Here is a 25,700-nt window from a genome sequence, read left to right as displayed (position 1 = left end):
TGGTTTTCCGTGGTCTGACAAATAAAGAACATTATTTGCTACTAATCTGTTTCTCTTGCAGTAATTTTTTTAAACCCATTTTCTTCATGAGACCCTTCCCCACACACTTGCATACTAGATATAATGCCGCTGTGCAGGGTGAGTGAGGCAGGGCATATTCTAGCTCCCTGTTATACCTATAAGTTTAGGAGTTGAGGCTAGCAGAGATAAACAGACATTATACTCCTGCCATAAATAACTATAAAACTGGAGCAAGTGAGTGGAGCAGCTGTTTTAACCACTAACAGAGAGGAGCTGGAGCCCATGGGAAGGCCCAGCACCACCAGGCTTCTGCCTAAGGCATTGTTCATGCTGGTGCTTTGGAGAGGGATATGCAGAGAGAGCAGGCTTGCTCAGACCTCTGCACACAGCAGAGATTGCTCAGACACTGGACCAAAGTTTGCTCTCATATGTAAGCTGCTCTAGTTTTAGATTATAGAAACATGTAGCTGAGAATGTGCTGAGGATACAGCTCAGCAGCAGAGCATTGTCTAGCCTAGATGAGCCTTAGCCATAGGAGTATTTTGGGGGGTAGGTGGAGATAAATAGCTCCTACAAAAAGAAGCTAAGCAATTTTGGTCAACATGTTCTCTCTTGGTTTATGCCTACTAGTCATCACTGCTTATTTACAACAGAGAAGGAAACATGCAGAGGTTTGCATCAGAGGAAGATGAGGGATGGATACTTTGAAGGTGAGCCACAAATGCTCTGTGGCAGACTAAAATCAAAAGGATGTGCATGTCTCATGGGTACACCATCAAAAGTCATGTTAGCCCAAGGTAATCTCCAAGATTAACCAAAGTCACAGTAGTCTTCAAGTCTCCCCTCAAGAAAGGGCCAGAAGTAGCTGGAAACTGTATCTTTGGGCGTGGAGGGAATTGATAGGGTGTTTTCCTCATACCCTCCACGTGGCCTTTGACAATCAGCTGCTATTTTTCCTACTACAGTCATCCATGACTGCAATCCTGCCTTTTCTTTCCTATCAGCTTCAAGAATGTTTGAAAGGCCCTTAACAGTCTGCCATTCACAATTTTCTTAATAGACAAAGAGATACAAGGAGCGGTGGGGCTTCTGCAGGTCAGGCTTAGATAAATATGTCTCAGGAGGATGTGCCTTCTGCCCACTGCATAATATGTCTTGAGGGAGGTCCCTCCATGCTGAGCTTAAAGGAAACACTAGTCTTTTTTGGGGGTAGAGCCCATAGGTGTCTTCTTATCCCTCACACTGATGCTGGAGTGAGCCAAGGTTAGAAGCAGCTCCTCTGCTCTCATGGCTTCCTCTTCTAAGACCCAAAAACAGCTAGTGAGAGGACATTTTTCATTTTCTCCCTCACCAGAGCCTCCACAGGGGCTCAACACTTAACTTGTATGGCCAAGTTCAGGAATGAAGCAAACCCATCTTTGCCCATTAAGGTGCCTAAGGAACTCATGGAAACGGACATGGATATTCAGCACATGGGAATGTGGATGGCCCATTGCACAGGGCAGCAGAGAAATTTCCATCCTACCATCAGTGAGAGGCCTGCAGGAGAGGGCATCGTCGAGGTCTCGAGCAGTTGATGGATCAATGGTGAATATACAGTCTTTTCTAGGAAAGATAGAAAACAGAATTAGCAGCTGCAGTGGTGATGCACCCTTTAATCTCAGCACTCGGATTTCTGTGAGTTTGAGGCAGCCTGGTCCACAAGAGCTAGCGCCAGGACAGACTCCAAAGCTACACAGAAAAACCCTGTCTCGAAAAACCAAAAAAAAAAAAAAAAAAAAAAAAAGAAAAACCAAAAAATAAAAGAAAGAAAACAGAATTAGCACAAATAATCCACTGTCATCAAATGTTAAACAACAGTTAATTTTGCACATGTGACCTGCTGTAAAGAACATCTACAATCTCTATCTAAGGAGGGAGGAATGTGAGTCTGGGAGAGCAAAGGTGTGATCACTATTCTCTTCTCTGTGATCTGACAACAATTTCTCCTTTTTTCCTTGCCCCAAGAGAGAACTTCAGGCAGCCAGGAGGCAGCTCCTAGAAAAGAGGTTTCCCAACAAGATTTCTGTACTAAGAGGGGCAGTTCTCTTGGTCAGGTTCTCTCTAGTGTCTGCTCTTTGAAGATATGGCAGTGGGTCCTTCGAGGAACAGCTATAGCTGCTTTCCTGCACTGTCTCCCATACAGGTAAACAGAGTACGGCAAAAAAATGGGTCTGTTGTATCTACACAGAAAATTGTCCATTTCCTTTAAATTTTCCAATTTTGTGGAGTACAGGTTTTTGAAGTATGACCTTATGATTCTCTGGATTTCTTCTCTGTTGTTATGTCTCCTTTTCATTTCTGATTTTGTTAATTTGCATATTCCCTCTCTGCTTTTTGGTTAGTTTGGATAAGGGTTTGTCTATCTTGTTGATTTTCTCAAAGAATCAACTCTTTGTCTCATTGATTCTCTCCAAACCTATTTAACACAGTACTCGAAGTCCTAGCGAGGGCAATAAGACAACAAATGGAGAACAAAAGGATACAAATTGGAAAGGAAGAAGTCAAATTCCTAATATTTGCAGATGATATGATGGTATACATAACTGACCCTAAAAATTCGATGAGGGAACTCCTACAGCTGATAAACTGTTTCAGTAATGGGGCAGGATACAAAATCAACTCAAAATAATAAGTAGCCTTTCTATATACAAATGATAAAGGTGCTGAGAAAGAAATCAGAGAAACATCACTATTTACAGTAGCCACAAATAACATAAAATATCCAGGGGTAACACTAACCAAAGGAGTGAAAGACCTGTACAAAAAAAAACTTTAATTCTTTGAAGAGAGAAATTGAGGAAGATACCAGAAAATGGAAAGATCTCCCATGCTCTTGGATAGGTAGGATCAACATAGTAAAAATGGCAATCTTACTAAAAGCAATCTACAGATTCAATGCAATCCCCATTAAAATCCCAGCACAATTCTTCAGAGACCTCGAAAGAACAGTACCCTACTTCATATGGAAAAACAACAACATAAAAAACCAGAATAGACCAAAAAAAACTTCTATAATAAAGGAAATTCCGGAAGCATCACCATCCCTGACTTCAACCTTTAATATAGAGCTACAGTAATGAAAACAGCTTGGTATTGGCAGAAAAACAGATAGATGAACCAATGGAATCAAATTGAAGACCCTGATATTGATTCACACACCTATGAACACTTGATTTTTGACAAAGAAGCTAAAATTATACAGTGGAAAAAGAAAGCATGCTCAACAAATGGTGCAGTCATAACTGGATGTCAACATGTAGATGAATGAAAATAGATCCATATCTATCACCATGCACAAAATTAAAGCCCAAATGCATCAAAGACCTCAACATAAATCCAGCCACACTGAACCTCACTGAAGAGAAAGTGGGAAGCAAATTTGAATGTATGGGCACAGGAGACCACTTCCTAAATATAACACCAGTAACACAGACACTGAGAACAACAATTAATAAATGGAACCTTCTGAAACTGAGAAGCTTCTGTAAGGTAAAGGACACAGTCACTAAGACAAAAACGGCAGCTTACTGAATGGGAAAAGATCTTCACTAACCCCACATTGGAGAGAGGACTGGTCTCCAAAATATATAAAGAACTCAAAAAAACTAGGTATCAAATTACCAAATAATACAATCAAAAATTGGGGTTCAAATCTAAACAAAGAATTCTCAATAAAAGAATTGCAAATGGGTGAAAGACACTTAAGGAAATGTTCAACATCCTTAGCCATCAAGGAAATGCAAATCAAAATGACTCTGAGATACCATCTTACATTGGTCAGAATGTCTAAGATCAAAATCACCAATGACAGCTTATGCTGGAGAGGATGTAGAGTAAAGGGAATACTCTTCCATTGCTGGCAGGAGTGCAAACTTGTACAACCACTTTGGAAACCAGTGTGGTGGTTTCTCAGAAAATTGGGAATCAATCTTCCTCAGGACCCAGCAATACCACTCTTGGGCATACACCCAAAGGATGTACACTCATACCACAAGGGCATTTGCTCAACTGTGTTCATAGTAGCATTATTCAGAATAATCAAAACCTGGAGACATCTTAGATGCCCCTTAACTGAAGAATGGATGAATAAAATGTGGTACATTTACACAATGGAGTACTACTCAGTAGTAAAAAAAAAAAAAAAAAAAAAAAAGTAAAAAAAAAAACATTTTGAAATTTACACGGAATGGATGGCACTAGGGAAAAAAACTATCCTGAGTGTGGTAACCCAGACTCAGATAGAAAACATGACATGTACTCACTCAGAAGTGGGTATTAAACATAAAGCAAAGACAGCCAGCCTATAGTCCATTATCCCAGACAAACTAGGTAATAAGAACCCTAAAAGAAACCTATGTGGATTCCCCTAGGAAGGGGAAACAGATAAGACCTCCTGAGAAAATTTGGGGGGAGGAGGAGAAGAGAGGATATAAGGAAAGGTGGAGGGAAAAAGAGAAAGGAGAGGAAGAACACAAGGAAATGGGATGCACAAGAAGGGGGAAGAACAGTGAGGGAGAGAAAAGAAAGATACCTTGATGGAGGGAGCCATTAAAGGGATAGCAAGATACATGGCACCAGGGAAATTCCCAGGAATCTACAAGAATGACCCCAGTTTAGACTCTAAGCAACAGTGGAGAGGACACCTAAACTGGTCTTCCTCTGTAATCAGATTGATGACTACCTTAATTGTCATCATAGAATCTTCAACCAGCAACTGATGGAAGCAGATACAGAGATCTACAACAAAGCACCGGGCCAAGCTACCAGAGACCAGCCCAAGAGATAGAGGAGCAATAATATGAGCAAAGGGTCACGATCATGATGGGGTACCTACAGAAACAGCTGACCTGAGCTAGTGGGAACTCAGTGACTCCGGACTGACAGCAGGGGAACCTACATAGGACCAAACTAGTCCCTCTGAATGTGAGGGACAGTTGTGAGACTTGGGGAGTCTCTGGGGCCACTGGCAGTAGGATCAGGATTTATCCCTTGTGCTTGAACTAGCATCCTGAAGCACATTCTTTTTGGAGGAATATTTTGTTCAGCCTAGATATAGGAAGGAAGGCCTTGGTCTTGCCTGGAAATGAAGTGTCAGACTTTGTTGACTTCCCATAGGAAGCCTTACCCTTTTTGAGGAGTGGATGGAGGGTAGAGTATAGGGAAGGGTGGAGCCCAAGGAGGGGAGAGAGTAGGAGCAGGGATAGCTATGTAAAATGAGAAAAGATTTTATTTTATTTTTTTTAAAAAACCTCTTAATTAAAAAAAAGTCAGAAATTCTATACCCATGAAGTCTCATCAACACGGCTGTCAAAATATGACCTAAACAAAGGTGAGAGCAATAGTCACTCTAATGTGGATGTGGAAAGCCCCCAGGCCTTAACCCTAGACAAAGGACTACCAGCTACTAAGTAAGTCCGAGTAGAGAGAAACAGTCTCCTCCAAGGAAGAACACATCAACTGGCTATCCAATACCAATTGATAAGTCTTGAAAACATATACATACAAGTAAAATTATATGGAATGAGCAGGTTATATTTACATAGTTAAAATACATACACATATGCACACACAAACTCACAAACACATAACAATGATTAAAGAAAGAGGTCATGAATTTCAAAGAGAAGTAGGTGAGAAGTGTATGGGAGGGGATGGAGGGAGGAAAGAAAAGGGAGAAAACAAGGTAATTCTATTATAATCTCCCAAAACAGAAAATCATCAACAAACGGGACTGGGAACACAACTGAGTGGAAGAGCTGTTGGAACATTGTCTGAGTCCTTAGGTTCAATCTGTTCCCAACATGAAGGTAAAGTTAACTAAAAAGGAAGACAGTTTGTTTGGTGTGGTCCTGTTTGCAACATTCTCAAAAGTATAGATTTATAACGACAGAGAGCATATCAGTAGTTGTCAGGGTCTGGGAATGAGGTGTGTTATAGGGCAGTAGAATCTTGCTAATCTTATCTGTGGTGTCTAAGATCTATACATGATTTAAAAGCATGAACATGCACACCAAATAAAGATCAATTTCACTGTTTGTTCATTTAGAAATAATTTAAAATTGTGATGTATGTGTGTTAAACTATTTCTTTAATGTTTGAGAATTCTATACATGCGTTTTGATCAAACCCTTCCCCCCTCCCCTCCCCTCCAATTCCTTCACTCCTCACCCCACCACTTTTTCTTTCTAACTTCACAACTTTCAAACCAAAACCAAGCAAGCAAACAAAACAAATCCTTTTAGTGCTTCCTTTCAGTGTATGGGCATAGTATCACCTACTGTTGAATAGGCAGTCTCTCAATGGCCACATTCCTAAAGAAAACTGACTCTCCCTCTCCCAGCAGCCATCAGTTCAGGGTGGGACTTCATGAGCCTTTCCTCCATCCATGCTGGAATTTCAGCTGGCTTGATCTCATGCCGGTCTTATGTGTGCAGTCACAGTTGCTCTAAGTTTATGTGCAGCAGTGCTGTCACGCCCAACAAATACTATTTCACTTCAGATATCTGCTACAATCTTTCTGCTCCCTCTTCTGCAATGATCCTCAAACCTTGTGAGAAGAAATTGCAATATGGATGTTCCATTTAGAGCTGGTCATTCTTATTCTCTGCATATTGACCTGTTGTGAGTCTCTGTATTAATGTCCATCTACTACAAAAAAAAAAAGCTTCTCTGATGAGGACTGAGAGATGTACTAATCTATGTGTATAAAGATTAATTTAGGAGGTAGTTTGTTACTAAGTTCATTTAGTAGAATAACGGTATTAGGTTCTCCCTTAAGGCCTATGACTCAGGCAGCCACAAGGTTTTTGTCCAGTTTAAGGAACCAGGTATGAATTCCTCCTTATGAAGTAGGCTTTAAATCCAACCAGAAAGTAATCGATTGTTTTTATAACATTTGTGCCACTATTGTATGAGTAGTTGTGTCTTGTCAGGTCCGTCAGTACTGTGAATCTCAGGATTCACAGCCGGGTAAGATTGCAAATTACTTCCTCGACCCCCAGTCACATGCACAGAACCTTCCAACAATATGACATTTAGCCAGTAGGAGGAAGCTTCCAGGTTGGTACTAGTTTGATCTTCCATGTTCTATGACTTAATTTTTTTTTCAGTCTTACCATCAAGTTCTGGAGGTGACCAAGTACAATGGCAATAGCTTTTAGTGTGTGTGTGTGTGTGTGTGTGTGTGTGTGTGTGTGTGTGTGATAATTCCACTTAAACTTCTTTTATATGTGCGTATATTTTAGAAAGCTTCTACAATAGTAGTTTTCCATGTGGCATTTACAAAGGTCTTTAGTGTTAGTTATCCCATCCCATATTTTCTTCTCTACCCTGTCTTTCCCTACTCTACCCCAACTAAAAAATATTTATTTATTTAATGTTATGATATATGCTTGAGTGTATTTATATGTATTATATGAGTGTAGTGTCCACAGAAGCCAGAAGAAGGTATTGGGTCACTTGAAACTGGCATTACAGATAATTGTGAACCACCTGATGTTGTGTGTTGGAAACAAAACTCAGGTCCTCTGGAAGTGTGGCAAGTGCTCTCAATCATTGAGTTACCTCTCAGGCCTCTTTCCCTGCCACTCTCATTCCCTTTCTCCACTTTATGTAATGTCTGTGTTCTATTCCCCTTTTCTTGAAATCCTCCCCTCTTACTCCTTTACTTGTTTCTTGACGTCTATGGGCACTCCAATCTAAACACACATATCTAAAGATTCAAAGCTAGCATCTACATATGAGAGAGAATGTGTGACATTAAATGATTTCCAGATCCATTCATTTACCCGCAAATTTCAAAATTTCAATTTTTTTCCTTACAGCTTAATAATATTCCATTGTGTATATGTACCACATTTTTATTATTCATTCATTAGTTGATGAACATCCAAGCTGTCTCCATTTTTTGGCTATTATGAATAAAGCAACAATGAATATGGATAAGCAAGTTTTTCTGCAGTAGGATGCTAGAATCCTTGGGAAATCTGCTTAGGAGTGATATAGCTGGATTATGTGGTACACTGACTTCAGTGAGGAACTTCTACAGTGAATGCAGCAGTTTTCACTCCCACCATCAAAAAAAAGTTCACTTTTCCTTACACCCATCCTAGCATCTGTTGTATTCATTCATTCATTTAGTCATTTGTTTGGTTTTTAAAATTAAGAAGGTCTGACTAGTATAAGATGAAATGTTGGATGAATGGTAACATAAAGTCCCAGAAGATTAAACTGATTCTGACTACACAGTAACAGACTGTACAATCTGGAGGACCTTGAACTTAGTCCACAAGGTGAAGGAAGGACACATTGCTCCTTGCTTATTTTTGTCTCCTCCATAAAACCTAGTCAAATTTTCATAAACACTGAGTACTCAATAAAAATACTTGTGTAACTAAATCTGACATGTCACATGGACTACTAGGGGTGGCTTGATCCTTTTATTTCATCACAATGACATCATAAGAAATGGAAAGAATGTCCCTCTAGGTCAAAATAAAAACGTCTGGTCAGGGGATGTTTATTAATTTATTTGAAGGATCAACTAGTAAGTTGTATCTTTGTAAATGTCTCTAGGGACTCTGGGGCATTTGTTCCTATAAACACAATGAATGAACGCTAATGCCTATTAAGACTTTTTGGCCTGAAACAGAGCCTGTTATCAGCAATATAGTTCAGTTTCTGTGGCTAGTTTGTAATGTTTTTTTGTTTTGTTTTTTTCCTTTGCTCTTTCACAGTTGTTTTCTGAGTAAAATCCTAGTTTATTCCATAATAATCTTTTTGATCTACTCTTAAGTCAGAAACAAAGTCTGAGTTAAAGTGAGAAATGAGGTTCAGTACTCAGGACTGTGAAGAAAAGCTGAGCAAGTGGTCCTTGGAATAGGGGTCCACATGCAAGTATAGCTTGCCACCTGCTTGTAAACAGCCTAAAAGCCAAGATCAGCTTTTGTATTTTATTACATATTTTTATATGTTTTGCCTGCTTGTTTATATGTGCACCACTTGTGTGCCTGATGTCTGCATATGCCAGAAGATCCTCTAGAGTTACAGATGGCTGTTAAGTTGCTTTGTGAATGTTAGGAATTAAACCTGGGTACTCTAGAAGAGTAGCCAGTGTTCTTAAATGCTGAGTCAATATCTCTAGCCCCAGTTTTTGTATTTTTAAATGGCCAAAAACAAATCGAAAGAGTACGATTTCATGGCACATGAGAATTATATTAATTCACAGTGCTGTGGGCTAATGCTCTTGTACACTGTAAAGATTTGTCACTCATATTGGTTCAATAAAATGCTGATTGGTCAGTAGCTAGGCAGGAAGTATAGCTGGGCAACCAGACTAGAATTCTTGGAAGAGGAAAGGCAGATACACAGTCACCAGTCAGACCCAGGAGAAGCAAGATGAGAATGCCTCACTGAGAAAAGGTACCAACCCATGTGGCTAAACACAGATTAAAAATTATGGGTTAACTTAAGTTTAAGAGCTAGTTAATAATAAGCCTGAGCTAATAGGCCAAATAGTTTATAATTAATTTAAGTCTTTGTGAGTTTCTTTAGGACTGAACAGCTGCTGACTTGAGTGGGGCAGAAACTTCAATCTACAAATTCACTTGTATAAATTAATAAATATTGCTTGATTGGGATAAGCCCATACTTTTTTTTGACACAATAGGAGAATTGATGTAACATAGGCAGTATGCTTAAAATGTTTACTATGTGAGAGAATGGGAGTGTAGCTCATGACAGAATAACTGTTTAATCATAAGGCTTGATACTCAGCACTGATAAACATATTATGTGCCCTTGAACAACTTTAGAATGATGTTTCAAATACATTAAATGAAAACATTCAATCAATTTGTATATGCTGGGCTCATTTCCTAAATACAAGGCTTCTTAATGCCTTTAAGTCAGTATCTGTAATTTCTGCAAGACACATTTGCTGCCAGACTTATCTGCCCCTGGCACTTTTCTGTGGTATAGCATCTCCCTGAAGCTGGGTTCTGCAAGGGAGTGCCTTTGGAGATTAGTGACCTGCAATGGAACATTCTGTACAGACATCCATTGCAACCTTTGGCCTATAAGAGGCTTGAGCACCATGTAGGTCCACCATGACAAACACTGTAAGAAGTCAACAGGGGGCTTTGTTTTTCAATGCAGGGAAACTGATGGATACAGCAGCCAGTTTGAGCAGTTGGTACTCCATTATTCATACTTGTGGGTACAGTTGGCACAATACAAGGCAGTAGTCATGTGAGCTCATCTCACAGATGCATGAATTGTTATGCTTTATGCTTACGTTTCTATCTTTGGTTTGGTCCCAGGAAACTCAGAAAAATCATCTGTAAATGCTGCTAGAAGACTTTATTTGCAGTTTCTAGCATCTGCCTTGGTTCTACCTATTTTCCTACTTAAAGATACCTTTTGACCTATTTCCTAAGTTTAAGGCAGTCACTGTATTATATATAGTATTTGCAAACTTCCAAAAGCTAAATTTTTGAGAGGAAAGGCAGCAGAGTACAAACAAATCCATGTATACTAAGATTAAGGGCATGCTAGGACAAAGAGCTATAAAATATGGACCAAGAACAGACTTCTATACAGAATTAAATTCAGAATACTGCTGTCAGATAATGCTTTTGTACACTGTAAAGATTTGTCACTCAGCAAGAGACCCTGCTCCCTTGCTTAGGGGACCGGAGAGGCGAGTCGGTGACTACACTGCCAGACAGCCAGAAGTGCCCCTCTCTGGGACCTTACCAGGGAGACAGAATCCAGACCTCCACAATTCACTAAGCTTTTCTGGCCATCCAGTGAGGTGTGTTCCTGCTGCTGGCTTTCTCTACCCCATCCCACCCTGCCCCCAAGCCTGCCTTTTCTTCCAAGAGGTCCTTAGAACCCCCAACACAGCCTGCCTTAGGGCTGAGGGGGCCACAGAGCCAGGGGGAAGTTCTGCTGCTGGGCCTTCTTTCTCCCATCCCACCCTGCCCCCAAGCCCACATTTTCATCTGCAAGGTCTTTGGAATCCTTCAAGACACCCAGCTGCCTTGCTGAAGGAGAGCCTGTCTTTTTGCCTGCAAGGTCCTTGGAACCCTGCAACACAGCCTGCTTTAGTGCTGAGGGGACCTAAGGGAGGACAGACCAAAACAAAAAACAAAACAAAACAAAACAAAACAAAAAACCAAAAAACCAACCAAACAACAACAACAAAAACCTCCCAAGTACTCAGTCAGCCACAGCAAAGATTAAACCAAGACGCCAAGACTCTGCTGGCTTCATTAGAAGGAAGAGATGGGTAGGCGCCAATACAAGAATTCCTCCAACATCCTGAAAAGCAATATGATAACACCAGAATCCAGTGAAAATGCAACAGGAAGACTTGAACATCCTAACCCAGAAGAAGTAGAAGAAAACGACTTTAAATGTAACCTTATGAAAATGATGGAGACCTTTAAACAGGAAATGAAAAACTTCCTTAAAGAAATTGAAGAGAAGACAAAAAGAAGAAATTAATGAATCCCTCAAAGATACCCAAGGAAACCAAGAAAAAGCAATCAAACAGGTAAAGGAAACAATTCAAGACTTGAAGACCGAAATGGAAGTAATAAAGAAAACACAAACAGAGGGATGGCTAGATATGGAGAGTCTGGGTAAATGAACAGGAACTACAGAGAGATTTATAACCAACAGAATACAAGAGATAGAAGAAAGAATCCCAGGCACTGAAGATACTATAGAGTAAACAGACTCACTGATCAAAGAAACAACAAATTCTTAATGCAAAACGTTCAGGAAATCTGGGACACCATGAAAAGGCCAAACCTAAGAATAATAGGGTAGAAGAAGGAGAAGAACTCCAGTTCAAGGAGTATATTGAAATATATTTTCAAGGCCCAGAAAATATATTCAACAAAATTATAGAAGAAAACTTCCCCAACCTAAAGAAGGATATACCTATGAAGGTACAAGAAGCTTACAGAACACCAAATAGACTGGATCAAAAAAAAAATCCCTTGCCATATAATAATCAAAACACAAAACATACAGAATAAAGAAAGAATTTTAAGAGCTGCAAAAAAAAAAGGTCAAGTAACATATAAACGTAAACCTATCAGAATTACACCTGACTTCTCAATGGAAACCATGAAAGCCAGAAGGTCTTGGATAGATGTGCTGCAGACACTAAGAGATCATGGATGCAAGCCCAGACTTCTTTACCCATCAAAGCTTTCTTTCACAATCGGCGGAGAAAACAAGATATTCTATGACAAAATCAGATTTAAACAATACGTATCCACAAATCCAGCCTCACAGAAAGTACTAGAAGGAAAACCTCAATCCAAGGAACCCAACAACACCCACAATAGCACAGATATCTGATAACCCTCTATCAACACAACTCAAAGAAGGGAAACACACAAACACTACCACCAAAAAATAACCATAGTTAACAACCACTGGTCATTAATATCACTTAATATCAATGGACTCAATTCATCTATAAAAAGGCACAGGTTAAGAGAATGGATGCGAAATCAGGATCCAGCATTCTGCTGTTTACAAGATACACACCTCAACCTCAAAGACGCACACTACCTCAGAGTAAAGGGTTGGGAAAAGGCTTTTTCAATCAAACAGACCTGAGAAACAAGTGGGTGTGGCTATCCTAATAGCTAACAAAATTGATTTCAAACTAAAATCAATCATACGAGATGGAGAAGAACACTTTATATTCATAATAGAACAATTCATCAAGATGAAGTCTCAATCCTGAATATCTATGCCCCTAATATAAAAGCACCCATATATGTAAAAGAAACATTACTAAAACTCAAATCACACATCAAACCCCACACACTAATAGTAAGAGATCTCAACACTCCTCTCTCGCCAATGGACAGATCAACCAGACAGAAACTTAACAGAGAAATAAGAGAACTAACGGAGGTAATGAATCAAATGGACTTAACAGACATCTATAGAACATTACACCCAAACAAGAAAGAATATACCTTCTTCTCAGCACCTCATAGAACCTTCTCGAAAATTGATCACATATTCAGTAACAAAGCAAACATCCACAGATACAAAAAATTGGGAGTAACCACCTGTGTCTTATTGGATCACCATGGAGTAAAGTTAGAATTTAACAAGAATACTACCCCCAGAAAGCTTACAAACTCATGGAAACTGAACAGTCAACTACTGAACCACCCCTGGGTCAAAGAAGAAATAAAGACATTAAAGTCCTCCTTGAATTCAACAAAAATGAAGATACAACATACCCAAACCTATGGAACACTATGAAAGCAGTGCTAAGAGGAAAGTTCATAGCACTAAGTGCCCAATTAAAGAAAACGGAGAAAGCTCACACTGGAGACTTAACAGCACACCTGAAAGCTCTAGAAAAAAAAAAAGAAGCAGACTCACCCAGGAGGAGTAGAAGACTGGAAATAATCAAACTGAGGGCTGAAATCAACAAAATAGAAACACAGAAAAAAATTCAAAGAATCAATGAAACAAAGACCTGATTCTTTGAGAAAATCAACAAGATTGACAAACCCCTATCCAAACTAATCAAAAGGCAGAGAGAGAACACCCAAATTAACAACATCAGAAATGAAAAGGGGGACATAACAACAGACACTGAGGAAATTCAGAGAATCATTAGGTCTTACTACAAAAGCCTGTACTCTACAAAATTGGAAAAATAAAAAAATAGATAATTTTTTTTAGATAGATACCATATACCAAAATTAAATCAAGACCAGGTGAGCAATTTAAATAGACCTATTAAGTCATGAGGAAATAGAAGCTGTCATCAAAAACCTCCCAACCTAAAAAAGCCCAGGGCTAGATGGTTTTAGTGCAGCATTCTACCAGAACTTCCAAGAACTAATACCTATACTCCTCAATGTGTTCCACATAATAGAAGCAGAAAGGTCATTGCCAAACTCTTTTTATGAAGCCACAGTTACCCTGATACCAAAATCGCACAAAGACTCAACTAAGAAAGAGAATCACAGACCAAACTCAATCATGAACATTGATGCAAAAATTCTCAATAAAATAAAATACTGGCAAACCGAATCTAAGAACACATCAAAAAAGAAAAAAATCATCCATTATGATCAAGTAGGCTTCATCCCAGAGATTTGGGGCTGGTTCAACATACGAAAATCTATCAATGTAATCCATCATATACATAAACTGAAAGAAAAAAAAACATATGATCATTACATTAGATGCCGAAAAATCATTTGACAAAATTCAACACCCCTTTATGAAAAAGGTATTGGAGAGATTAGGGATACAAGGATCATATCTAAATATAATGAAAGCAATATACAGCAAGCTGACAGCTAACATCAAATTAAATGGAGAGAAACTCAAAGCGATTCCACTAAAATCAGGAACAGGACACGGCTGTCCACTCTCTCCATATCTCTTCAACACAATGCTTGAAGTGCTAGCAATAGCAATAAGACAAGGGGATTCGAATTGGAAAGGAAGAAGTCAAACTTTTGTTATTTGCAGATGACATGATAGCGTATATAAAGACGTATTTGACAAGAACTTTAAGTCTTTGAAGAAAGAAATTGAAGAGGATACCAGAAAATGGAAGATTTCCCATGCTCTTGGTTTGGTAAGATCAACTAATAAAAATGGCAATCCTACCAAAGGCAATCAATCTATAGATTCAATGCAATCCCCATCAAAATCCCAACAAAATTCTTCACAGACATTGAGAGAACAATAATCAACTTTACATGGAAAAACAAAAAACCCAGGATAGCCAAAACAATCCTATACAATAAAGGAACTTCCAGAGGCATTACTATCCCTGACTTCAAACTCTATTACAGAGCTACAGTAGTGAAAACATCTTGGTACTGGCATAAAAACAGAGATTTTGACCAATGGAATCAAACTGAAGACCCAGATATTAGTCCACACACCTATGAACACCTGATTTTTGACAAAGACGCTAAAATTAAACAATGGAAGAATGAAAGCATCTTTAACAAATGGTGCAGGCATAACTGGAGGGGGCCAATGATAATGACATGGGGATTTGTCTCTACTGCATGTACTGGCTTTTTGGGATCCTATTCTGTTTGGATGCACACCTTTCTAAGCCTGGATGTTGTGGGGGAGGGTCTTGGACTTCCCACAGGGCAGGGTGCCTCGCCCTCTTTTAGGACTGGAGGGGGTGGGGGGAGGGTGTGTGGGGGAGCAGGAGGGAAGTGGGAGGAGGGGAGGAAGTGGGAATTTTGATTGGTATTATCAAAAAAAGGAAAAAAAATCAATAAAAACACAGGCTATACAGGTTGCTCAGAAACAAGACAAAGCAGAAATTGGCTACCCAAATTTGGACTAGGGGCCAATGCTGGAAGCCCAACTGCTCTGCCTTTAAAATGGTTCTCTAAAAGCCTATATTAGAGCAGTGGTCTATAATATAAAAATATTACAGATATTTGAGCAATCAGTATGAAACAGTTAGATGTTAAAGACATTGAAAAAAAACTACAAATCCTTGGTGTTATCCTGTACTTGTAATAAAATAAATCTTAAAAATGGTGAATGTTGATTTAAAAGTTGTGAGTCAAGTAATTCAGCCTATGGGCTCTTTACAGCCTTGGATTCCATTAACTTCTTTACTGCCTAAGACTTGGTTTATAATAGTTGTTAATTTAAAAAAAATGATTTTTTTATTATTCCCTTTCAGAAACAAGATAAAAATTTGCTTTTATAATTCCTACTTATAATAATATCAACCTGTAATAATGATATAAGTGATAAGTCCTTTCCTAGAGAATATTAAATAGTCCAACTTTTTGTCAATTATCTTATAAATAAACCACTGGAAGTAGTTCATAAACAATTTCCTCAATCCATTATTTATTTGATCACAGTGTGAACCACAAGATTGTATTAATTAAATAAAATCAACTTTGTATTAATTTTTAAAAAAGATTCCAGATTTTGAATCATATGTAACATGGTCCTGAATTAAAATAAAAACTTGGGTTTATTAAAAAAAAGATTTGTCACTCATATTATTTTAATAAAGCACTGATTGGCCAATAGCTGGGCAGGAAGTATAGTGGGGGCAACCAGACTAGGAGAATTCCGGAAAGAGGAAAGGTAAAGAGATGCAGTCACCAGTCAGATGCAGAGGAAGCAAGATAAGAATGTCTCACTGATAAAAGATGCTAAGCCACGTGGTAAAATATAGAAAAGAATTATGGGCTAATTTAAGTTGTAAGAGCTAATTAATAATAAGCCTGAGCTAACAGGCCAAACAGTTTGCAATTAATATAAGCCTGTGTGTATTTCTTTGGGACTGAATGGCTGTGGGACTAGGAGGGACAGAAATTTCAATCTACAGAATGCTTTCAACAAGGATTTGTTCTACAGGAGCAGACTCTAGACTTGCTCTCCCACTACAGAAATCAAAGCAGTAAGGAACAGTGAGTGAACCTGAGAAACCCCAGTCCTTCTTGCTGAGACCCAATGATTTTACCCATTGTTATCTCTATAATTAGGAACCTGCCATGGCAATGTGGTGAGTGAGGGCTCTTTCTGGTTATGGGTCACAGTGGCTGAGAGCTATTGGGTATGGATGAGGGTGCACTGCATCCTCCAACTGCTTCACTCATGCTTGAAATTTTACTGGCCCCCTTTCCAAAAGACCTTGGTCTTACAATATGCAGAGAGCAGCCTGGCCTGCCAGCTTTTAGAACCTGTGAGACCAAATATTTAAAGAGTTTCGCAACAATGGTTAGAAAGAAGCTAAATCTGACCCACAGAAAATAAAGTGCCAGGTAGGGGAGGGAAAGAATGGCTGCAGACTTCCAATTCTGAGCAACAGTTATATAACCTGAAAGCACGTGACTGAGGGGCTAGTAGAACTTTTTAAAGGGACAGCAAACTTCCAAGACAGTCTATTTTGCTTGAAGCCATTGGTTCTAGAAAGTGTCACAAGAAGAATAATCAAAAGTCTTTGGCAGTCCCTTATGATTCAGCTAAGAGCCCCGAGAAATATCCACACAGAAAAGATTTCCATTCCTTTGTTATGCACATCCTCCAGGTCAGTGGTTCTCAACCTGTGGGTCTTGACCCCTTGGGAGTGGAGGAATCAACCTTTTCACAGGGATTGCACATCAGATATCCTGCATATTAGATAGTTACATTACAATTCATAACAGTAGCAAAATTACAGTTATAAAGTAGGAGTGAAATAACTTTATGGCTGGGGGTCACCACAACATGAGTTACTTTATGAAAGGGTCACAGCATTAGGAAAATTGAGAACCATTGCTCTAGGTGGTCCTGTCAAGGTGATCCCTAACCCCTTTCAGCTGGAAGCAATTTTATAGTTCCCATACTTGGTCACTATTTACTTCACTAAAATTTTAGCCATGACCTCTACCAATCACCACATAAATGTCTTTCCAAGGTCATGGTTATTGCCAGATTAATCAGCAGATAGCAGGAGTATGGTCTAACCCTTTTATAAGCTCCCTAAAGAATAAAACAGAAATTCAGCTGAGGATTCAAAGCCCTTCAGGAACTTTTCTAGTTAGATTTTACATCCCCAAATTTAATGTATCCTCCTATATTCTCTCAACCTCTGTTTGTTCCATTCCTGTACTAGGAGGACACTCTCCCTACCAATTTCCAAAGTCTAAGACCAACCTTGCTTTTAAAGACCTAGGTACAATGCCATCTTTTCCCCAGGGATTTCCACACTACAGAGTGGAAGTCACACCCTCCAGCCTATTCTACCCATGTTTATGACCTGCCCCTCTCTGATGGCACTGGCCACTGTCCTTGATATACTGGCTCTTATGTACAGGTCTTACCACTGTGACAAGCCAGAGACAACTTCAGGGTTCGGCAGATATTACCTGTATCTGAAACACTGAGAGCATGCATACAATGATGAGCTGCTTGAGAGATGAATGAAAAAAAAAACCTGAAGGGTTCTCTTTAGAACTTTTCCATTTAATGCTGCCACTGTGCCTTGGGAAACATATTTAGGATTAGAACTCATGACTTCTTGGCATGGAATCCTGTGGTCACACCACACTGTTATTGTTTCCAAGGGTGTCCTTTTCTGTCTTCATCCCATCTTCTCTTCTCATAAAATAGTGTTTTACAAACTGTGGTTTAGGAAACACTTCCAGATTAACAAAATTTATAGAGGTGCTCCTCTGCCCGTGACTCTGGGTCTGCCTTCTTGAGAGCAAGCAGTGGTGATGGGAAGGATCTAGGTCAACGACGGTGACAGGTTAAAGGGAATGGAAAAAAATCTAAGAAATAACTTTAATAGGATAAAGAATAAAATTGTTACTCTAACACTTTTTTAGTTAGATGGTATTACAGTTAATACAGAAAGTAGAAATTTTTATTTCAAGCCTTTTAGAGAATATAGACAAAGAGAGTACTTATCCAAGGTACTGTATCCCCAAAAGCACAGCCACAGAGCCAAGCCAGGTGAGAGCTGCATTGTCTCACTGGCTGGGATGACCATCAAAGGTCATTCTGTCTCTCTCAGTCCAGGAAGGGGCACAAAACCACTTCTTAAAACAGCACTGCCAAAACCTTAATATCAATTCTTTCTCTCAGCTCTATACACAATTGATGCGAGTCTGACACAAATTCCAGATTTTTAAAAATAAAAGTCTAAGGTCTATTCAGAAAACAAAGTGACCACGGCCCATTTGTACCAACCCTTTATTTCTACTTTCCACTCAGTAACGAAGTGACATTCATGAAGACATACTATGGGCAGAAAGAAATGGCACAATATTCTTGGAAAGCCTCTTTTTACCTAGCCAAGAATTCTTAACTGTGGGTCTGCAAAAGGCAGCCTCAAGTGCTGGCAAATGTTGGCAAGTGAATGTGGTTCTTCAGTTCTTTGACTTTTTATAGGAAAAGGATGAAATGGGGCTCAGAACGACCTGAAATGGTTTCCCTGTTCCATTCTTTTACTCACTCACTGAGGGTTCTGCAAATGCCACATGAGAAGATTCAGCTGCTACTGTGGAACGAGGGAGCAAGAGCCAGCCAGGGAAGCCACGGTTTAAAATGCAAAGAGTGTATTCCACACAACCTTCTTCCCTCTGAATTTCTAGGGACATTGAAAGAGCTCTGATGAGTACAGAGACTCATCAGAGGGGATGCCTGGTAGTTCAAGGCTGAAATTCTAGCACCTGAAAGCCTGATACCTGAGGATCAGGAGTTTAAAGTCAGTCAAAGCCACATATGTGTTCCAGGGTATCCTGAACCTCGTAGTAAAATTTCAAGTTCCCTTTCCCCCAAAACCACTCATCAGAGGTTATCATTTAGTCATATTTTCTTTCTCTTCTGTCTCCCTCTAAATCTTCCTCTGCATACTGGCTTATTTTCTTTTCATATCTGAACTTCCAGTACAAGTTACACTGTAGACCTCTCCATACCCTATGTACTGCAGTGAGTGTTTGAAGACTACGGGCATTCAAGGGCATCACAACACTATAGTCTAAGCCAGGTTCTGTCGCCCAGTTTATAAATTATACTTAAGTACCTTCAACTGCCCATCAGAAGTCTTCGACATCTTTTTCTTCCTGATCCAAAAACAAATCAGCTTCCACACTGTTAACTGTTAGTTATACCTCTTTTGTCTGTTTAATGTCTACCTGTCTTTTAACAGAACACTATTGTTTTCCAAAACAGTTGCCGGTTGCCTTGTAATGCCATCTGTTCTGATTTATTGGAGTATTTATTCATAGAAGAAGAGAGAAAAATGAAGATGCATAAATCAAATGTAATGTGTGGTAGCACCTGCCTGTAATTCTAGAAATTAAGAAGTGGAAACAAGATGATCATGGATTTGAGGCTAACTTAAGCCAACAGTGAAGTTCCAGGTCAGTTTGGGAAAAAGGGAAAGCCCTTGTCTCCAAATTAATCTCTTCTATATTTCTAATAAACAGAAAGATTTGTTTAAAGGCTTGACTGCTATAAAGAGGTTGGCTGATTACAGAGTATTTTGAATACTTCCCAGGTGAGGTATGGGTTTCAGACTGCATTCTATCAGAAGACACACCATCAGATGGCCTCAGTAGACAGTAGGTTAAGGAGCTAATAGCCAGACCAGGTTAACTGATAGCTCCTTGTTACCCAGCACAAAGAAAATATCTTCTATGGAAAAAGACTCTCAGATCTTATGAATATACTGTTCATAAAAATAAAATAAAACAAATAAACCAACCATTCGGCTAGTGCTTTCAGGACCCTTGGATGATTTTTGCTTAACTACAATTTTATAAGTTATAAAACTGTCCATGTATTGGCTGGCTCTCATTCATTGAGAGGAATTTTTGCTGTCCTACCCTGTCTCACAACTACCTTATCTCTCTTTCTCCTTTTTGTATCATTACAAAATCATTGATTTTTTAATTCAATGTATTATAAACCACAGTTACTATTTTACTATTTTTTGAGACAAGATCTTACTATATATCAACGTTGACCTTGAACTTAAAATCAAGTTTTTGCTTCAGATTCCTGAGTACTTAGATTTAATTTTATTGTTTAATACTTAAACCTTTAAATTGTTCAAAAAATCAAATTACTCTTAGAGAACTCTCCTTTCTTTTCCACTCTTTATTTTTCCACTATGTTTTTCTGTCTCCTATAATTAACCAGTCCATCAATTTCTGGTTTATCCATTCATCCTCTTTTCTTTTCTTTCCTTTCCCTTTCTTTTGTATTACCCCAGGGTGTAGGCAACTGCTCTAAGACTTATCTATATCCTCAATCCCTGTGCTATAGCATAGGGATTGTGTATACATATTCATATTCTAAAATGTCACTGTATCACTTCAGAGACCACAGTCATAGAATCACTACTGTTAGAAGCTCACTCCAGTCCAAATGTGATCCTTGGTGTCCAAATGCATACCCAAACCCAATGAGATATAGCAACCCACATCTTCATACTTGGGATGGGACACCGGGGAAGAGCACATTGCCTCATTAGTCATGCATTCAACTTTAGGTAGTACTGATCATTACAGAGCATGGTGACAGGCTGAAATGAAATATGACTGAGAAACTATACTCAGGCCTTTTGTAGCCACAAAGATTAACTGATTCCCTTTAAGCCACAAAACCTTTCAAATATGACATTTCCCAAAAAAATATACCCATTCCTTTTCTTTCCTAAATAGTTTATAACTGTATATAATTGAAGTCCTTTTCATAAATTTCCATTTATTTTTGTCAAGAATAAATCCAAGTTGTTAGAACCAATGGAATATTAACATAAAGAAGGTATTAGAAATCATGAGAAAAAAGGCCAAAGTTCTTTCATCCAACAAATATGTAGAAGCATCTACTATCCTAGGTGTTCAGCACCCATTTGAGAACAGAAAAAGGTTTCTATCCAGCTAGCCTCTAGTGGGGCAAGAGAGAAAATAAAAAGTATTGAAATTAGACACAGAAAGAAAAGAAACAGCAGAACAGTTAACTACAACGAAGGCCCAAACACAGGAGTCTGGGTAGGCTGCAATGAGAACATGCCATGGGAAGATGCCTTGAAGGAAGTGAACCCCCTGTTTGCTCAGGGCAAAGGTCATAACCTCCCCCATAAACTTACCTAAGGGACTAAACTTAATCAAGAAGGCTTCTACAGAGGGACAAAGACAGCTGTGTCTTTGAACTCTTTCTTCCTGTTCCAGATGACTTAAGAGCTATGCTTCCCAGTGCTCTGAAAACAGTGTGTATGTGTGTGTGTGTGTGTGTGTGTGTGTGTGTGTGTATACACACAGACACACAATGGGTGTGAGGATGTCAGGTCCAGGCCCCCAGGCCCAGAAAGTCTTATCATCTTAACCTCTTTGAACAAGTGTTTCCTTCTCTTTTACTCTGATAATAGTTTCCCTATAATTTGGGCTTAAGTTATCAAACTGTGATTACTTTAAGATAGACTACGAGAATATTGACTGATAAAAATTAAGTATATATGTATGTAGATATAGATTCAGTTACTGAGTGATCTTATAGTTAATATTAGTGGTTAAGATTGGAATTAAAAAAGACTTGGTTTCCCTTGGCTGGCTATCAAGGGAAATCAGGACCACTTGGGAAATAAAACTGCCATAGTTTGTGAATTCGTTGCTATTTAATAAAGTCTGACATTGTGGAAAGACACAAATATGTCTGTCAATGTTCTTACACTGCACATTCACAGGCTAAGTTTGTGCTTTGAACATTCTGTTGTAAGTACACCATGCACATGAATACCACTTCCATCTGAACAGTCACTTCCATCCTAAGGGCAATCCTTCATTCCACTACCTTGTAAGCAAGGGGAAATCTCTGTTCTGGCTGCTTCCTGCTAAGTGGGAGCTGGACAAGGGGTGGGGGGTGTGGAGAAGAGTGAATTGTGGAACAGGTCTTGGTGTGGTGAGATCTGTCCAGGTTCAGATAGAATCTGAGAAGGATCAGAGTGCCAAGCTCTGGTAGGTGAATAAAATCTGGGGAAGGGTTTCTCTTCAGTAGAAAAGAACAGAAGGAAAAAAAAAAGATGAGAGGGAGACAAAGGTCAGCTACAAATGGACACCATTACAGAACTTGAAAACAAACATCCTTCTGGATAGGGTGGGGCACACTCTAATACCGGCACTAAAGAGGCAGAGGTAGGTAGATCTTGTGAGTTAGAGGATAGTCTATTCTACATAGAAAGTTCCAGGCCAGTCAGGGCTACACAGTGGAATCCTGCTTCAAAAACCAATATGAATATATGCATATTTAAACATACATACATACCAAAACAAAATTTCACTTTAGGTGGCTAAGTTGAAAGGGACTTCATTTTATACGTCATTCCCAAATTTGACATCTTTACACTAAACTTGTAAGTTCATAGAATTTTGATATCAAATTCCATCAAACGGATATTTGTTTGTATGTCTAAAAGAGTCAAGTTCCAAGTATTTTTTCCTTAGGAGAGGCTGTATTAATAAACAAAAGGGGGAAATAGCTCCCCAAAAGTAGTGTATGTATGGCTATTCTTTCACTTAAATATACTACACTTTTAAATTTGATTCACAAGTTCTGGAGACAACATAGTTAACATGTAAAAATAAAACAGAAATTTTAACCAAATTTTTTTTCTGGGACTAAACACAGTGGAATAAAGGACAGAATTTAATGGATTTAAATTCTAATGGACAGAATTAGGAACAGTAACGAAGTCAAGGAATTAACTATGTCTAGACATCTCTCTAGATGTCTATTTGAGGAACAATATACATATTTTTCTCGTCCTTTGAATTCCCAAGCCAGGAGTTCAGAAGCTGCTATTGAAAGGATCATCATCCTTAATTCTCAATCCATTTATCAGGCTAACATGCAAATACTAGTGCGAATTCATTTCAACAGCCCCAACTCCTAAAGTTCTCAGGGAACATGCTGTGCTAACTGGGGAAGGGTTAAGCCACTGCTATTTTTCAGATCTGAAAACAGTTGTTCTGATATGAGAAGAATCATCACAATGGTGCCATCTCTCTTCTATAAAAGCTATACACATTTTTTGCACAACTGTATGATTGTTATGGCAACCATAAAAATGGAACTATCATTCTTCCAATTACACACTACCCATACTAGATTACCTTTAACACTACCCTGAATTTCTTTTCAGAACATGCTGTCTGTCCTATAGATGCTTAGAAGCAAGATAAAGTAGTCTCTTTCAAAGGGAGATTAAACAACAATGACTCTTTCAAAGGACTAGCTCTTCAGGAATTCTAGGGCTTTCCTGTCAAGTCTTTTTATCCCCTGGACACTGTGAGGCCTCAAAATATTCTTCCTGGGAGGTAGAGGAGCTGCCTGGAACATGTATTCTCAAAATAAATATTTTATTAAGTGGGTGCAGAGGAAAGACAGTGTTCAAGCAACATGAACAGTCTCACTAGACCTGGCATAGTTCTGTAAAACACTGAGGCCATTTGCCCGTTCCCACTTATTAACATAAGAGGCTTGTCTAAGCCATATGTACTACATTTTAATGAACTTTGTTCTGTAAATAATGACAAGATAAATACACATTTTTAAATGTCCAAATAAATATCAGTTATACTACAAGATGACCAGAACTCTATTATTACTTTCTCCAAAGTGAATAGACTTCAAAAACTTCAAAGGAAAAGTACTCAGTAATGAAGAAACCCCAGTCTTGTTTTTTTATATATCTAAGTTTTCATCTTGGGTCCAAATCTTCTTGCATTGTTCTGAACTGGTTCTATAAGTAAAAGCAGGGGTTGGGGTATACTAACTGTGAATTTCTGGCAGATTTAATGTTAAATACTTAGATCCCAGAGAAAAACATGCTAATAATTACTGTTAGGTTCAGAGCATTTCGAAATAAGGACTTGGGGTAGAATGGCACTGAAGGCTCCTCTATGCACCCATACTCAGAGGAGGAGAGGCCCAGGGAACTCCTCACACAGCCTATACCTCAAGGGTCCAGGCCTGCCTACTCACTTTAGACAAAGTTCCTGGTCATCTCCTGAAGTATAACTGATACTTATTTTGGCATTTAAAAATAAAACCATGTTGCTATTATTTACAGAGAAAAGTTCATTAAAGTGTAGTACATATGGCTTATACAAGCCTCTTACCTTAATGGCCTCGGTTTTACAGAACTATGGGCAAGTCTAGTGAGACTGGTCGTGATGACTAAACACCATCATCTTTCCACTGCACCCATTTAATAAAATACTCATTTGAGAATACACGTTCTCTCCCCTTCTGACCCTTTGACTGACTCCCACTGCCTAGTCCATATCAAGCTTGGGCCAACCCTGAATTTACACTCCTATTTTCTACTTCTGCTAACGTAGCTCAATATCTAGGCTCTAGTCTTTTTCCTTCTTTGCTTTTTATATGCTTCAGCATTTGACTACCAAGGTAAAGTAAACTTCTAAGACAGAGAATTCAATTGTACTCCCTTCTCAAACACCAATTTTAAGGATCGTACAGCATCTGAGAGTCTCCCTGACTTCACTAGATTAAGGACTGTGAGGCTGTTTGAGCTGAATGCCCATGGAAAACTAAAACAAACAAAAACCTGGCTCTTTTGCACAAGAGCTTAATCTACTTCTACTTCATTGCAGCAATGACTTTCCTAAGGAGACAGGGCCTGGAATAATCCTGAGAGAAAGATCAGACTACAGTTTGGTTAAGACTAAGCTATAACGCTGCGTATCCACTCATTTGACTTCTGACAATGGCTAAGGAGCTTGTTAGGACTCGGCTCTGCTAACAAAAGTGCCTCCGCACTTCTACTGACCTTCACTACCATAGGACTTTGGTGAACGAGTTTTGTCCAAACATCTTTGGAGAGGGAGAGGAATGTGTGGAAATCCATCTTCCTTTCTTCTATACTCAATTCTCTCTGAAAAGACTTTCCCTACTAAAATGGTTAATTCATACAGTGTCTGTTTCCACTTGCTGCAAATACTAGAAATAGTATTTCTCGCTGGATTCTGACCAAAAGGCTGAGAAGTAATTCAATTAATTCTCTTAGGCTCTTCTCTTTTTTAAAAAAATCATCTTTAAAAATTTTATTTTTATTTATGCATATT

The 25,700-nt window shown here is 38.8% G+C and overlaps 1 protein-coding gene across 5 annotated transcripts in view; it reads right to left on the bottom strand.

Annotated features, from left to right (window-relative positions):
• The window catches only part of Dis3l2 (DIS3 like 3'-5' exoribonuclease 2), a 329,266-nt gene that overhangs the window by 111,251 nt on the left and 192,315 nt on the right, over positions 1-25,700 (bottom strand). For all 5 annotated transcript variants that reach the window (XM_085697205.2, XM_085697193.2, XM_085697207.2 and 2 more), the window contains one exon: positions 1,547-1,626. In XM_085697205.2, coding sequence (XP_085553331.2) covers positions 1,547-1,626 — 80 coding nt within the window. The remainder of the gene's footprint in view (positions 1-1,546; positions 1,627-25,700) is intronic.

Source organism: Myodes glareolus, chromosome 1 (genome assembly GCF_982192425.1).
Source record: "Myodes glareolus chromosome 1, mMyoGla1.1, whole genome shotgun sequence".
NCBI lineage: Eukaryota > Metazoa > Chordata > Mammalia > Rodentia > Cricetidae > Myodes > Myodes glareolus.
Note: the sequence above shows the minus strand (reverse complement) of the source record. Positions and strands in the feature narration are given on the sequence as shown.